The sequence below is a fragment of the Geotrypetes seraphini genome, chromosome 5, assembly GCF_902459505.1.
Source record: "Geotrypetes seraphini chromosome 5, aGeoSer1.1, whole genome shotgun sequence".
Taxonomy (NCBI): domain Eukaryota; kingdom Metazoa; phylum Chordata; class Amphibia; order Gymnophiona; family Dermophiidae; genus Geotrypetes; species Geotrypetes seraphini.
In genome coordinates, this window is record NC_047088.1 from 13,347,752 (window position 1) to 13,365,263 (window position 17,512).

Genomic DNA, 17,512 nt, shown 5'->3' on the forward strand with positions numbered 1-17,512 from the left:
TGCGGCGTTATCTTCGAGCCAACTCCCTCTTCCTCACTGATTCAGTGCACAAAGACACGGGCAGTGGCTCCTACGGGCATCCTGCGCCTGAACCGGAAGCCTTCTCTCTGACGTTGCAACGTCAGGGGAAAGGCTTCCAGATGAGGCACGGGACGTGCAAGGTGCAGTTAGTACTATTATGAGGGCGGGGTCTGGGGTGGAGATTGGGTAGAGATGGGCGGGGTCTGGCCCACGACTTAGCCCTGTGTTTCTCAACCGCCGGTCCACGGACCGATGCCAGTCCACAGAATAATTATTTTATTTCTGCCGGTCCCTAGGTGTAAAAAGGTTGAAAAATACTGTGTTAAACTACAAACTGGAACATCCAATCTTCTGTTCCGCAGCCTTTTTCTCGTTTTGCTGCTTCATTTCCTTTGTGGAACTTTGCGGTGCGATCTGGATTCTGTTGTTAAGTATTGGATAGCAATTAAGGGCTCCTTTTACGAAGCCGCGTTAGCGGTTTAACGCACGTACTAGCCGCTACCGCCTCCTCTTGAGCAGGCGGTAGTTTTTCGGCTAGCGCGGGAGTTAGCTCGCGCTAAAAAGTTGCCTTCGATAAAGCCGCTAACGCGGCTTCATGTGGCCCATACCTATGGATGGGAGGAGGGGCAAGAGAGCAGGAACCAGAAAGAATTGGGTTGAAATCTACAATACCCTCTGGTCTTAAATGTCACTGAAAGTATTGTGACAGATATTCAGTCTATCCCGATATAACACAAGGGCATTAATTACAGTACAGGATGCATCTTTCTGGAAACGTCAATCGTTCCTCCTAAACTTACTTGCTCCACTTCATCACTGACGCTGAAACCGTGGATTGAAGACAAAGTTTTATTTTATTTTTCTTTCCAGTTTATGATTTATCTTTAATCTTATCTATTGTTTTGCCTTTTGTCTTTGTTTTGTTCTATTTCTATCATTTAAATTTCTCCAGAATTCTACTGTTCAACGGCTCCCCCTTCTGCTTCTATTCCTTTCTCTCCTCTCTTCTACCTTCCAAAGTATTTAGATCAATGCTGTCTTGTTAAAATGTTTATTTTATTTTTATTTTTCCTCTAACTCTACTTTTCACTTCTCTATTACCCTCCAGGTACTTTAGTTAGATTGTGAGCCTTCGGGACAGTAAGGGAATTTTTCAAGTACCTTTCTTATTTCTAATCTTAATGTATATTTTCTGTAAACCGCTTAGAACCTAACGGATGTAGCGGTATATAAGAAATAAATTACATTACATTACATCTTCTGCATTTGGCAGTTTCTCCAGGTATACAGAATTTGTGAAAGGCCTTCGTTAACATATCAACCAAGACAGCAACCCTTGCTCGTCATGTCTTTCGAGGAGACGATATCTTGGACAGGAACCGTCATGGAGCGGGTCGATGACTGTATTCATGCTCGTTTGCCATGTCTTTCAGGGAGACGATATTTTGGACAGGAGCTCAGAGTTGATCTACACTGGGGAAATGTCCTGGATTTACCAGCCTTATGGACGAAACCAGCAACGAGTTTTCTTCCTCTTTGACCACCAATTTGTTCTCTGCAAAAAGGTAAATAACAATCATTTCCTCCCCTCCCCCCTCCCCCAAAAAACAAAATGCATGTAGAAACATATTACAGGAGTTCTGCTTCAAAAGTGGTGCATCCCAAGGGCACTTCTCTTTACTAAATTTGAGTTTGCTTGCAAAGTAACAAAGACCTCTCGTAATTATAGGCCAACATCACATCGCCTTACTGTCTTCAGTACCCAGGTACGACTGTAGCTATGTTAGAAAATTGAACTCAATAGGTTCCCAAAAAAGTCAGAGAGATATTCAAATTGAATTTAGTTCATCACTCTTCAAACGGTGGAGGAAATACACCAAACCAAGAAGCTGGTCAAAGCCATTACTTCATACAGAAATGTAAAAATGTTGCATAGAACATTTCAGCCCATCTCTTTGGAGTTCACTTGGTTGGTCTGTGGTAGAAGAAGTGAAAAAAAACATGTTAAGAAGAGGATTTAGATTTAGCTGCCACCTTTTCAATAGAATGTGTTATGAATTTTAAAAAAAATGTTCATGAGAGCGTAGCTCTCCTCTTAGCTAGCAGTTCAAGTTATCTGATTAGCAGCAGCGGCGGTGGACCGGGGGGGGAGCGGTTGAATTGGCCCTGGAGGGAGGTAAGGAGAGATGCTGGCAAGCAGCAGCAGCGGACCCGAGGAGGGAGGGTTTGAATTAGGCGCGGGAGGGAAAGAGGGAGGCTGGCTTTGGCACGGCAGGGAGGGAGGGAAGTAGGCAGGCTGGCTTTGGGTGAGGGGGTGGGACAAAGGCTGGAAGGCAGTGGGAGGGGGGACACAGGAAGGAGGCACTGGGGGCACTGAGGAAAGGGGAAGGAGGCACTTGGGGCACTAAGGACATAGGAAGGAGGCACAAGGGGGCACTAAGCACATGGGAAGGAGGCACTGGGGGCACTAAGGACATAGGAAGGAGGCACTGAGGGCACTAAGGACATGGGAAGGGGCACTAAGGACAGGAAGGAGCACTAGGGGCACTAAGGACATAGAAAGGAAGGAGGGAGGGAATAGAAAGGGACAATTGTTGGGCCTGAGTGCAGAAAGAAATTAAAGAAAGGATGCACAGTCAGAAGGAAACGCAACCAGAGACTCATGAAATCACCAGACAGCAAAGGTAGGAAAAATGATTTTATTCTCAATTTAGTGATCAAAATGTGTCAATTTTTAGAATTTATATCTGCTGTCTATATTTAGCACTATATTTGTCTATTTTTTTTATAGCTACTGAGGTGACATTGCATATTTTAAAGTCATCTGCCTTGACATCTTTGAAAAAGCCCCAAATATAAATGACAATTTGCATTTTCTCTGCGTATAGTGAGCTTTGTGGGTTTTTTTAAAAAATTTTATGGTTACCGTTATGAATTAATAAGATATTAGGTGTACATGAAAAATGAATGGAAGAAATTGGGGGCGGGATCGGGGCAAGGCTAGGGTGGGATTGGGGCGGGGCGGGGCTAGGGCAGGATTGGGGGGGGGGACTGACAATTAATAGATGTCCCGTTTTGATGAAAAAATAAATGATCACGTTATCCATAAGTGTGTGCTGTACCCATCCCGGGCTTTCCTGGGTAAGGGGTACTGCCATCTGTATTCTCTGCATCTGCCTTATTTAATACAGAGAGCTTCCTCACTGCAGATTTTCCATAGTCTGAAGCACAAAATATTTATGCAAATGAGCAAGAATAAAAGCAGCTTCTTATGCTAATCAAGCAGACCAGAGGAGAGTTCTTTCTGTCATTCAGGGAGCAGCAATCCATGCTAAGGTTCTCAGTAACCAGGTCACATTCTCACCCTTGTCTGTTTAAATCTTTTCGCTTGTTAGTCCAATCTTCTATTTTAAGTATTCTTGACTACTGTAACATTATATATTTTGGTGCCTTTAAGAAAATTCTTTAAAAAATTGAGAGTGTTCGCCTCATTTTTGGTTTGAAAAAATGGGAGCACATTACCCCCTTTTATCAAAAGCTTTGCTGGCTGCTGTTGGAATCCAGAGTCTTATTTAAGTTTTCATGCATCTGCTATAAAGCAGTTTTCGGCATGTTACCAGGCTATCTTTCCTCTCATTTTATCCTGAATTACACGAATAAGAGCTCACGAAGAATACATCTGTTTGCAAACCCTCCTATAAAATCCTGTCATTACAAGAGGTACCTCGAGAGAACCTTCTCATTTCAGGCGGCCAAACTGAATACATGGCTTGCCAAGATCGTGTTAGAAGCTCCCTTTTATCTTGATTTTAGAAAACAGATAAAGACACAACTATTTAACAGGCTGGTATCTTAATGTATCTTATTTTTTAATTTAATAATTTTTTATTCTATTTTAAATTGTTTGTATTTTCTCTACATTGTATGCATTTAACTTCGCCAAATCTTTCAGATGTATTTAGCATTTGCATTGCATGTGTTAAGCTTGACTGTTGTCAACCACCTAGAACTCTCGGGTCTATAAAAATAAATTATTATTATTAAATCCAGGGAGCACAGGGCTGGCCTGAAAGCAGTGTGTTCAGGAAAGAAAGAGATGGGAGGGGGGCAGGGGGGAAGAGATAATGGCCGCATAGGATGCTAGAAGAATGATGTATTTGTGTGATCTCCTCTATCCCTCCGCACTCCCCCAGGAGAAAGGACATGGGGGGGCTCCACAATGGCCTGTGTTTGCAAGCGGAGAAACGGAAGCCTTTGTGGGGTTCCTGCTCAGGAACTTAATTTAGAAGCAATGAAGTTTAGATTACGCCAATTGATTTTCGATGGTACAGACATGGCTTTAAAGATGAAGTATTTTACACCCAGCTTTTGATGGCGCTGAAGGAATTAATCACACAGAACCTATAAATCACACCATTCAGTAAGGGCTACTATTTCATCCCCAGGTCAACAGAACAGGTTCCTCCCGGACCCGTTTTGCTCTGTTGCATTCATGGGTGTGTAGTTATGATGTGGGACTAGTGGGATCCGTCTGATTTTTCTGTGGAAAGCAAATGGGTGGAAAAAACCTGAGATTGAGAACTTCAATTCCATGAATGCACAGCAGAATTTTGCACGTGGTCGAACTTGCCTTTTGCGAAAATAAGCTTGGCCGCGACGTTCTGGATTAGCTGAAGTCTATGGAGTTTTTTTTTAGTTAGGCTTAAATAGATGGAGTTGCACTAATCCAGTCTAGAAAGGATGGTGGATTGAACAAGGACGACGAAGTGAGAATGATGAAAGTACGATCTCACTTTCCTCAGCATATAAAGGGACCCCATAGTCTTTTCTGCTCAAACCAGTTTGCAAGTGAAGCTGCCCTCGGTCCAGAGCTCTCACCTCCACCGTTCTGTCTTTTTTTTTACCCATACTGTCCATGGAGGCCAAGAAAAAGTTTGCAGATCCTTTATGGTGGCCGGGGAAAAAAAAAAAAAAAAAAAAGGGCAGGCATTAAATTTTCACAGATTCTACCATCAACCTTCTTTTCTCGATAAGTTCCTTATTCCCCTGCGTCCTTCACGAACACTCAGATCAGCTGATCAGAACTTACTCTTCATTCCTTCTATAAAGGAATTTTTCTATACTAGGAAAACAAACTTTTCAGTGGTAGCCCCAACCCTATGGAATGCTTTACCCTCTCATCTCCGTCATGAAAAATCTATCGATAAATTTAAGACTAACCTAAAAACGTTTCTATTTCAAGACGAATTTAATCGCGCTTGAATTTCTCTTCTTTAATCCACCAACCGCTTTCAAGAAGCGATCCTACCCTTAATGTTTTATCCTCTCTCTGTCCATTTCCTTTCTACCCCCTTCCCTCCCCCTTCTTATCTCTAATAATGTAACTTTTCCCCACTCCTCCCTTTCAATCATCACTTTCAAGTCCGTCTTGTCGATGTCCTTGATGTCCACCTCCCTTTTTTTTCATAGACATTTCATTTAACTACTATTTTTAATCTCTATTTTAGTATTTTATTGTAAACCGGCTAGATACTCGTTGATGGTCGGTATATTAAAAATCAATAAACTTGAAACTTGAACACAGAGGAATGAGCTCCTCCTCCTCAGACCTGGTGGTAAAACTCCTGCGTTGTGCTCGGCCGTAACACCTTCTGTGCGCTTCTCTGCATTGAGGTGGACAGAAGCGGCCCCACCCCACCCGCTGGCCTCACATCGGCGAGGAAAGGGCAAAGGTTTGGCACTCCAGCTTCCCTTGAGCCCTGTGCAGCTAACGGCTCTGGAGGCAGAATAGCGAATAGCCTCGTTACCATCGATTTATTAAGCACAAAATTGGGCTCAGATGTTGTGCTGACCCCACATATCTGTCTGCATCAGTCCCCACGTTTTTACATTGTTCTTTAGGGCCTGTCCCATCTCATTTCTCTTACAGCATTTTAAGATTTTTCTTCATGTCATAAAAACAGAGCGCACACAGCGCTGGATTTATGTATCGAGGCCTCCCTCAATTAAATAGGATGCAAAACTTAGGTTTAATCATTTTCCTTGACAGTGACGTATGGGGCCCTTTGTAATGTGAGGCTGTAGCTTGTCTGGTGTTTATAGAAATCCAGCCTTCAGCACATCTCTTCCATTTCATAGCGGAGGAAGCAGAGCAGAAAGGAACAGTGCCTCACATGCCAAGCAGGGGGCAGTGGGGGAGTAAGCAGCTGTTTAGATGTGGGAAAACCTTAGAGATTTGCTGTGCACATGAGTGGTCCATGGCCAGCAAGCTACAGACCGAGACTCATAGATAAGCTCCTTATGCTCGCTAGGGATGTCCAGAAGAACCTAAAGTGGTAAAAACTGTGCAAATTGAAGGTTTGTTTGTTTTTTTCCCCATGAATCTGATTATAAGTTTTATAAAAATTTTAAAGACCATCCTGGGATTGCTCAAAGCCACGGATTACATAAAGCTCTGTTTTTGCTATTATTTTTGCTTAATGGAGCAAATTTCTTGGCATTAAAGCTATGAATTTTATATTTTCACACTCAACATTGATACATTGATAAAAAGACATTTGATGGGAAAAAATCTTGCATGAGGCCTTGTTGCAAGGAGCTGAACCCCATTGGTAGATGACTACACCTAGGTGCGTTACTATGGCGCGTTAAATGCTAACGCATGCATTATATTCTATGGACGTGCCCTAACTCGGCTAGCTTGCCTTAGTAAAAGAGGAGGTATTTGGGTTCAGCTATTAGCGAAGAATATAAAATTTCTAAAGGTTCATTTAATAAAATACTGCTAGATTTTTTGCATAAAATGTCTTTTAATCAATGTATCATTGCTGAATGTGAAAACATAAAAGTTATAGTGGTAATAGCAAGAAATTTGCTCCATTAGTCTGTTATTGAGAAAGACACGGGGGAAGCCACTGCTTGCCCTGGATCGGTAGCATGGAATGTTGCTACTCTTTGGGGTTCCGGAATCTTTCGTACTCTTTGGAGTTCCGGAATCTTGCTATTCTTTAGGATTCTGAATGGAATGTTGCTACTCTGGGGATTCTGCATGGAATGTTGCTACTCTTTGGGATTCCGGAATCTTTTGTTACTCTTTGGGGTTCCGGAATCTTGCTATTCTTTAGGATTCTGAATGGAATGTTGCTACTCTTTGGGGTTCCGGAATCTTTTGTACTCTTTGGAGTTCCGGAATCTTGCTATTCTTTAGGATTCTGAATGGAATGTTGCTACTCTGGGGATTCTGCATGGAATGTTGGTACTCTTTGGGGTTCCGGAATCTTTTGTTACTCTTTGGGGTTCCGGAATCTTGCTATTCTTTAGGATTCTGAATGGAATGTTGCTACTCTGGGGATTCTGCATGGAATGTTGCTACTCTTTGGGGTTCAGGAATCTTTTGTTACTCTTTGGGGTTCTGGAATCTTGCTATTCTTTAGGATTCTGAATGGAATGTTGCTACTCGGGGGATTCTGCATGGAATGTTGCTACTCTGGGGATTCTGCATGGAATGTTGCTACTCTTTGGGGTTCCGGAATCTTTTGTTACTCTTTGGGGTTCCGGAATCTTGCTATTCTTTAGGATTCTGAATGGAATGTTGCTACTCTGGGGATTCTGCATGGAATGTTGCTACTCTTTGGGGTTCCGGAATCTTTTGTTACTCTTTGGGGTTCTGGAATCTTGCTATTCTTTAGGATTCTGAATGGAATGTTGCTACTCTGGGGATTCTGCATGGAATGTTGCTACTCTTTGGGGTTCCGGAATCTTTTGTTACTCTTTGGGGTTCCGGAATCTTGCTATTCTTTAGGATTCTGAATGGAATGTTGCTACTCTTTGGGGTTCCGGAATCTTTTGTTACTCTTTGGGGTTCCGGAATCTTGCTATTCTTTAGGATTCTGAATGGAATGTTGCTACTCTGGGGATTCTGCATGGAATGTTGCTACTCTTTGGGGTTCCGGAATCTTTTGTTACTCTTTGGGGTTCCGGAATCTTGCTATTCTTTAGGATTCTGAATGGAATGTTGCTACTCTGGGGATTCTGCATGGAATGTTGCTACTCTTTGGGGTTCCGGAATCTTTTGTTACTCTTTGGGGTTCTGGAATCTTGCTATTCTTTAGGATTCTGAATGGAATGTTGCTACTCGGGGGATTCTGCATGGAATGTTGCTACTCTGGGGATTCTGCATGGAATGTTGCTACTCTTTGGGGTTCCGGAATCTTTTGTTACTCTTTGGGGTTCCGGAATCTTGCTATTCTTTAGGATTCTGAATGGAATGTTGCTACTCTGGGGATTCTGCATGGAATGTTGCTACTCTTTGGGGTTCCGGAATCTTTTGTTACTCTTTGGGGTTCTGGAATCTTGCTATTCTTTAGGATTCTGAATGGAATGTTGCTACTCTGGGGATTCTGCATGGAATGTTGCTACTCTTTGGGGTTCCGGAATCTTTTGTTACTCTTTGGGGTTCCGGAATCTTGCTATTCTTTAGGATTCTGAATGGAATGTTGCTACTCTTTGGGGTTCCGGAATCTTTTGTTACTCTTTGGGGTTCCGGAATCTTGCTATTCTTTAGGATTCTGAATGGAATGTTGCTACTCTGGGGATTCTGCATGGAATGTTGCTACTCTTTGGGGTTCCGGAATCTTTTGTTACTCTTTGGGGTTCTGGAATCTTGCTATTCTTTAGGATTTAGAATGGAATGTTGCTACTCTTTGGGGTTCTGGAATCTTTTGTTACTCTTTGGGGTTCTGGAATCTTGCTATTCTTTAGGATTCTGAATGGAATGTTGCAACTCCATGAGTTTTGGCCAGTTACTAGGGACCTGGATTGGCCACCGTGAGAACAGGCTACTGGGCTTGACGGATCATTGGTCTGACCCAGTAAAGCTATTCTTATGTTCATACCTGTGTGGAAGTATCTGGGTACACACTAACAGAATTACCCCCACAGTGTGATTTAATTGTAAATGGCAGTCCAAACCAAAAGAGGCAGGAAACTGTGGAGTCCAAACAATCTCCACTTCATTGAGTGACTGACAATGGAGGGCTACGGACCCAACACTGTGTATAGCTACTGCACTGCAGACACGTTTGTTCCAAGACCCTGTTCAACACGAGCAAGGATTTAATCAGATTTATTTTCATCTCCTTAGTCCATCGAGTGCACACTGACCCAGGCCCCTGAGGAAGGCTTCAGTTAGCTGAAACACCATTGTCAGTCACTCAATGAAGTGGAGATTGTTTTGCTTCTTTTAATAAACATTACGTCAAGATCATTGGACTCCACAGTTTCCTGCCTCTTTTCGGTTGGACTGCCGTTGCCGACTGTGGCACACTTGGGCACTTTCTTGATCATTGTAAATGGCACCTTGTCAGTTCTGTCAGATATAACTGTTGGTAAAGAAGATGAAACTAAGAAATATAGAAAATAACTAGACCTCATGTGTTTAAGAATATCCGGACTGAATCAGGTTTCCTGTGTTCAGGGAGTGACCCCACATCGGTTTGAATGAAAGCTGTGGTACCCATCCTGTTTATTTTCAATAGAAAAGTTTCAAGTTTATTTAAAAAATTGTTATTTATTTATTTATAAGATTTTACATTTTAAGTACAAGCATTACTTTTATACAATGCAACAGATCCAGTAATGATATTCAATGAAACTTATAAAGACTTATTAAGCCCACAATTTAAAGATCAAGAAAAGAAATAAACTTCTAAATAATAGTAACAGATTAACTAATTAAGGTCACGGCATTAGATTCCCGAATTACAGTCAGCTGGCAGGTCATACATCACTAGACATGGTTACCAATCTCTCTTTTGATTCAATAAATTCCAGAAGTTGTTTGGGCTCAAAGAAAAGAAAATTCTTATCTTGAAAAGATACATAACACTTTGCAGGAAATTTAACAAGAAATGTAGCCCCCAGAGCCAGGGTTCTTGACCTCAAGGACAAGAACTCCTTCCTACGTCTCTGGGTCCTCTGAGCTAAATCTGGAAAAACTCGAACATTAGAGCCCAAAAACTTATCATTTATATGACGAAAATACATACGAAGAATAAATTCCCTATCACTTTCCAAGGCTAGGGTCAACAACATGGTAGTTCTTTGGGAGTTTATTGAAACAATTTTTTGATTTACACGCAATATCAAATATTTTCAATGCGTATCACAAAAATAAAATTGGGAGCTAAATAAAATCATTTGAACAATAGACATTAAAAACATATCCATAGACAATTAATAATACATAAGGAATACAGGGATAAAACTACATTTGTTTAAAGTAAAAAACCAAAAGAAAAACATCTTAGGGAAGAGCAACATCGGAAAGATTATTTAAAAAAAACAACAAAAAAAAAACATTAATATTTAAGTGAAACTTGGGCTATAAATACATATTTAAAAGAAGACTTAATCTAAGAGTAAGTAGGAAGATCATAAGAAGAAAAGAGATAGCTTTTTAATTTACTTTTAAATTTTTCTAGAGAGGTGTCGGCGCGCAGAAAAATTGGAAGTTTGTTCCAAAGTTGAGGTCCCAAAATAGAAAAGGTTGTAGTTCCTCTAGTGCCTATTACTTTTAATGATGGAGTGGTTAGCAAGTATTGATCTGCTGATCTAAGAGATCTAGCTGGGGTATACGGTATAAGAATATTGGGGTTTTAGTTTTTTGAATTTTAAATGTAAGCAGCGCAATTTTGTATGTTACTCTATGTGAAATTGGTAGCCAATGTGCGTCTCGCAGAAGAGGGGTGACATGATCATATTTTTTTGAGTTGGTAATAATTTTTATTGCAGTGTTTTGTATAATTTGTAACCTTCGTATTTCTTTCTGTGTTATGCCTTGCAATAATCGAGCCTGGAAAATAATCAAAGAGTGAATTAAAATATTTAGAGCTTGAATTGACCTGAAAGGGACATTTGGGTACTAGATTCTCTGCCCGTCATCACAGCAAATTTCCTGCCTCCCTTAGGACCTGATCCGAAGGGACATCCTGTACTACAAAGGTCGCATCGACATGGACAAATATGAAGTGGTGGAAGTCGATGATGGCCGGGATGAGGATTTCAACGTCAGCGTGAAGAACGCTTTCAAACTGCACAACAAGGAGACGGAGGAAGTGCACTTATACTTCGCCAAGAAGCTGGAGGAGAAGCTCCGATGGCTCCGAGCCTTTCGAGAGGAGCGGAAAATGGTGCAGGAAGACGAAAAGATCGGTAAGGAAGCAGGTACCTTCAGTTATTAAAAAAAAGGTTTTTAGATACTTAGGGGTGTTTTTATCAAGCGCATCGGACGTTTCATCACACGCTAACCCCCGCGGCCGGCTAAAAAACTAACGACTGGTCAATGCAGGCGTTAGCGGCTGACGTGCGGTATTGCACGCGTTAAACCCCTAACGCAGCTTGATAAAAGGACCCCTTAAGCAACTCCATTCAATAAGAAAGCATTACAAACATCGCTACATGTCCTTTTTAACTTCCAAATTGACTATCTAGGCTTGCCGCAGACTCTTGTTAAAAGACTACAGACACTTCAGAACGCAGGAATTAGGCTCGACTTTATATTCATGTAACCCCACTGTTTATAAAGTTTCACTGGTTTCCCATTCATTGCTTTTAGATGGAAATTTAAATCGCTTTGTTTATCATATAAAGCAGGGGTGTCCAACCTTTTGGCTTCCCTGGGCCGCTTTGGCCGAAAAAAAATGTTTCTGGGGTCGCGCAAACGCTGCAGCAAGACAGAGGAGGGAGCCGGCAAGACGGCAGTGGTACTGTGGCGTGACTTCCACGTCTTTGTTCTTTCGACAGACCGACTTTGCACCTGAATGAAGAGGATTGCCGATCGGAGGGCTTTCACGCTCACCTCCCTTCACTAGGACGATTCGCTGTGGCCATTTCATCGCGGCTGCAATGAACCGTCGCGCACTGAAACGCCCGCAGTGAATCGCCCCATTCCGCACACAGGTTGGAATGCAGTTTAGTTACTGGTAAGAGTCTAGGAAAGGAGCAAAGTCAAGCAGAACAGGGAGTGTGAGGGACATGAATCCCGGTACAGGCCGTCACACTCATGCCGCCCTCTAAATTAGATATGATTTTTATAAAGAACTTTGCAAATATGAACTTCAGTCTGTGACTTTTCTGAGGGGTGTGCCATGGTGGGAATGCGCTCTGGTATCCCATCGCACCCACTTGGACCACCAGGGGGTTCATAGACAACGGCTCGAAAGACAAAGGCGCGCCCAGACAATTGAGTGCAGCGCGGAGGCGCGCACCGCTCAAAATTACTGTTTTTAGGGGCTCCGACGGGGGTTTTTGTTGGGGAACCCCCCCACTTTACTTAATAGACATCGCGCCGGCGTTATGGGGGGTTTGGGGGGTTGTAACCCTCCACATTTTACTGTAAACTTAACTTTTTCCCTAAAAACAGGGAAAAAGTGAAGTTTTCAGTACAATGTGGGGGGTTACAACCCCCCACAATGCCCCCACAACGCGGCGCGATGTCTATTAAGTAAAGTAGGGGGGTTCCCCCCATGCCCCCCCCCCGTCGGAGCCCTAAAAACAGTAATTTTGAGCGGCGCGCACCTCCGCACTGCACTCAATTGTCTGGGCGCGCTTTTGACCTGACACCCCACCAGGGATATCAGATGGGCTGTTGGGGGCTATATAGTCCAGAGGGATTTGGGGGTTGGAAAGGAGTTGTATCTCATGCAGGCTGGAGAAGGAGAGGGGGTTTTATCAGGGGCTGGGAGGGGATCGGGAGGCTTAGAAAGGGGAAAAAAAGTTATGCGGGTCCCGGCCAATATTCCTTGTTCATATCTGAGTGCATGTTTAAATTTTCATGCCTTTGTTTTAAGTTAGTTTGGGGATTGGCACCTACCTGCTATCTCAGTTTGTGCTATATAACCCCATGAGGGTAACTAGGAATTGTAACTTATTTGCATACCCGAAGATTTTAGGTTGTAAACTCAGGCCTTATTTAGACAGGTTGCTTGCATTTCAAGCGAGCAAACAGTCCTGATTGGGTAACTATATTAGTGGCGCCATGATGTCCTATAGCGCTTTCAGAAAAGAAATTAAGAGAGAACTATTTGATAAATTTATCTCTTAATTTTCATTTTTATTCTCAACATAATAATTTTACTGTATTAATTTAAAAATTTATAATGTCTTTTAACTAATAGGTTGTCTTTTAATGTCTTTTTTTTAAATTCTTTATTCATTTTCAAAATTACATTAAGTGTTAAATATATTCATTCACATTAACAATAAATACATCACTTACAAACAATCATTGGTACATTACATAAATTCTTATCCCTTCCCCTTTCCCATCCCTCCCACCCATATATTCCATTATATAAAACATGTAATAATAAAATACCCCCCTCCCTACACCTTAACTTGATAAATATAAGGGAAACTAATGTCTTTTAACTAATAGGTTGTATTCGTACTATTACCATTTTGTATTTCGCGGATTGTCCAGTTTTTCTCTTCTGTGGAACCCGCCTAGAATTCTTTTGATTGAGGCGCTATAGAAAAATAAAGTTAAGTTAGTTAGTTCAGGTCAGTTACAGTCAAGAATATGTGATTTTCCCCATGAAGTAGACTCACGATCTCAAGTTGTACCTGAGGTAGTTGTTGATGAAGTGATCATGAGTCCAAGATCAGAATGAATGATTGAACCCTGACCTCTCTGGTTCTCAGTCTCCTGCTCTATGTCCTCTGAGACCACAAGATTACACAATGTTATTCATGCCATGATGGAGTGGTTTAATTGTACAGCAGGCTATTTTGGGCATATAGAAAGTGGCCGTCACAGATTTGTTGCGTAAACCCTTGCGAAGCTGGTGCTTCTCATGGGATCTGCTGGGATCAAGTTTGACACTGGGAGTTTGAGCAGATGCCACATGAATGCGAATCTGCTAAAGTAGATTGTGTGTGATATGTTATAAGCAGTGATAACGTGATCATATCATAGGTCTGGAATCAGAAGAACTCATGGATTCTAGTCCTGGCGCTGCCATTCATATCACCTTGGCAAGGCTGGTGTTATACATGCTGGGGCGCAGGGCAGAAATTTGGGACAGGGCCCCATAGCTCAATACTTCTAGGGTTACCAGATTTTGTCCTCTAAAAAAGAGGATGTGTGGCCCTGCCCTGTTCTGTCCCCCCACCCCCAGACCCCAAACCCCGTCTCTTCGACGCTGCGTCTGGAAAACATCTGTGTATTCCAGACTTCGTTCCTTTCATCCAGCTGCCCCTGTGCCTGGAATAAATTACCCAAGTTTGTCCAAGCCCCTACCCTTCCCTTGTTTAAAAGCAGAGTGAAACCCCACCTTTTGGATATAGCATTCAATCCTTAACCCTACTCCTCTACCGTCCAACCTAGCCAGCTCATTAACCCTTCCCCTTAATTGTATCCAAGACATCCTGTTTGTCTGCCTTGTCTGTTTAAATTGTAAGCTCTTTCAAGCAGGGACTGTTTTCTTCTTTGTGACTCTGTACAGCACTGCATGTGTCTGGTAGCACTATAGAAATAATTCGTAGTAGTAGTGTGAAGAGTTTCAGTCTTTGGGAAGCAGAGCTGAGATTGTGATGTCATAATGCCTCTTTCCATCAATAAGAGTCAACCTCATCAGTGATGTCACAATGGCTTCATTGTCCTGTACTCCCCTCTGCCCTCCAACCCAGCTAGCTCTAGAATGTTGCTACTTATGATGTTAAAGTGTTTGAGGCTTGTGCAGATGAGGGCGGAGCTGAGGCATTATGACATCACAATCTGAGCTCTAGAATGTTGCTACTTAGGATTTGAAAGTGTTTGAGGCTTGTGCAGATGAGGACGGAGCTTAGGCATTGGTGGAATGAGGCATTATGACATCACAATAGGATTTTAAAGTATTTGAGGCTTGTGCACCTGAGGACGGAGCTTAGGCATTGGTGGAATGAGGTATTATGACATCACAATCTCAGCTCTAAAATGTTGCTACTTAAGATTTTAAAGTGTTTGAGGCTTGTGCAGATGAGGACGGAGCTTGCAGGGACGGGGCAGGGACAGGAAAAGAACTCGCTGGGACAGGAAAATGAATTCCTGCGGGGATGGGGAAAAATTTGTCCCCGTGTCAATCTCTGCTCAGTTTGTTACTCGTAGGCTGTGTCTTCCTCAGTTTTGAGCAAGTATGGGGACCCCTTTAACCTGGGGGCTGAGGGCAATTACCCTGCTTGCAAACCCCTAACACAGGTCCTGCCCTTGGCTAAATCTGTATCTTAGCCTCTCCTATGGTAATTGGATTATAATGACTCTGTCTTCTGCTCTCTCCCCTTTTCTCTTTTGGAAGCTCTCACACCGGACAACCGAGCCAGAAATGACTGTTCCTCCAAGAATATTATTGTGATGATAAGATTCACTATGTGAAATAATGTCTCTCCTGTCTGCTTTCTTCCTACAGGGTTTGAAATTTCGGAATACCAGAAGAAGCAGGCAGCACTGACTGTGAGGAAAGTCAGCAGGCAGAAAGGTAAATCGGACGCAGAGGGTTTCCCCGAACATGTCCTCCTTTTGAGGACATGTCCGGTGGTCCGGGCGGCTTTTCCAAACCCGGCACTTTGAACAGATCACCGTCGGCCAGGAGGGCATTCGAGCATGCGCAGATGTCACGCGTGGATGCCCTCCTTCCTGACGAGAGCAGTCAGCGGGGGCGGGGCTAGGGCAGGCCTGGGGGCGGGGCTAGGGTTCCAGATTTTCCAAGCAGAAAATCTGGTAACCCTATGCAGGCAGTATTGGACTCTACCTCTTGTGATATGTCCTTCATGCTGGCTGTCCTGTGCAAGGCAAAAGTCCATTTGGGGGATCAGGGGTAGACTGAGGGGGGGGGGTGTACATATTCCCTCTGAGCTCTCCCCCCCTGTTTAAAAATTATACCATTTTTGGCAAGAATGCCTGCTGCTGCCCTGCCACCAGCCAAAGAGATCCATTGTCCGAACGCCTGACTGTGATGCCTGAGCAACGCGTAAGTCGATCGCGTTTTTCAGCCACTAAGGCTGGCATTCCCTTCCATGCTCAGTGCATTTCGCTGATGAAGCACACTGGCAATTTCTGCGTTGCTCAGACGCCTTAGCCATCTTTCTGACGTTGAGCCAGTTCATTTACAAATCTTTAGAATCCTGAAAAATCCAGACAGTTAGTAATCTTAGCCTCATGAGTCCTGACAGAGCCCGCTTAAACCTTTGAACCCTAGGCACATACTTAGTTTGCCTATGCTTTAATCCAGCCATGGTTAATTCTTATTTCCTCAGTAAAGCAGTATGTTGTATTGACCTGAGGAAGGAGGTTTTATCTTATTTTCCATTTTTTGTTTTATTTCTGTTTGTTAATTTGTAAAGTGGTGATTGGTATTTGCTAGGTTTTTTTTTTTCCAAATTTACATCTGCTATCTTTATATTTTGCACAGTATTAGAGGACATGCCTCATTGCATCTGTTTCTGTGGTGTTGCATTGTGTGCAGAGTCTGGCTTATTGGTGGTTCAGTTTGTATCTACCTATTTCTATTTTTAGTTTGTGATTACTTATTCCATACTGGGTGAGGATGAAAAGGGGTTGTTTTTTTTCTGTTTTCTGCATGTGTGACTGAGGCCAGGTGTTTCTGGTGGAGATAGAAGTCCAGAAGCTTTGGTTGGTGTCGAGGCCCCAAGTAGGAAAATATGTGTCGGCTCTCCTTCAGCTTTTTTTGGACTTGAAACAGCCCCAACTGAAAAATGAGTGATTACTTATGGCATGATCCCTGACAAACGACGCTCACGTACCCAGATTCCTAACCTTGGTTTATATTCGAGTCAACCTTTTGGGGGGGAGGGGGGAAAAGTTTACCTCGGTTTATATTCAAGTATATATGGTACATCCCAATCATGGTTCTCTGTGACCACCACTAAATCCAATTCAGCTTCTAGATCTGGAATTTTGTTTCCCATACTTCGTCCATTGGTATACAAAGCTTTCAAGCTATCGCTTTTTTGTCTCATTTCAATAATGGTATTTGATGCCTTATATTCCATATTAATTACCTTGGGGAATTTTCCCCATCCCTTGGGGACAAATTTTCCCCATCCCCATCTAAGCCCCGTCCCGTCCCTGCCCCTGCCCCATTCCTGCAAGCTCTCTCCTCATACTACTACTATTAATTATGTCTATATTGCTACTAGATGTACGCAGCGCTGTACAGAGTCACAAAGAAGAAAACAGTCCCTGTTCTAAAGAGCTTACATCTGCACAAGCCTCGAACACTTTAAAATCATAAGTGTTTGAGGCTTGTGCGGTTAAGGCAGAGCTTGCAGGGCAGAACATAAGAAATGCCTGCACCGGATCAGACCTTGGGTCCATCTAGTCCGGCGATCCGCACACGCGGAGGCCCAGCCAGGCCTACCCTGGCGAATACCTTAGTTACTCGTATCCCTCAATGTGTTTTTCAAGAAGATGTGCATCCAACTTGCCCTTAAATCC

General features: G+C 42.8%; 1 protein-coding gene across 6 annotated transcripts in view; it reads left to right on the forward strand.

The window, feature by feature from the left end:
• Positions 1-17,512, forward strand: part of ARHGEF9 (Cdc42 guanine nucleotide exchange factor 9) — a 448,518-nt gene that overhangs the window by 420,853 nt on the left and 10,153 nt on the right. For all 6 annotated transcript variants that reach the window (XM_033946853.1, XM_033946852.1, XM_033946856.1 and 3 more), the window contains 3 exons: positions 1,455-1,586; positions 10,989-11,232; positions 15,465-15,533. In XM_033946853.1, coding sequence (XP_033802744.1) covers positions 1,455-1,586; positions 10,989-11,232; positions 15,465-15,533 — 445 coding nt within the window. The remainder of the gene's footprint in view (positions 1-1,454; positions 1,587-10,988; positions 11,233-15,464; positions 15,534-17,512) is intronic.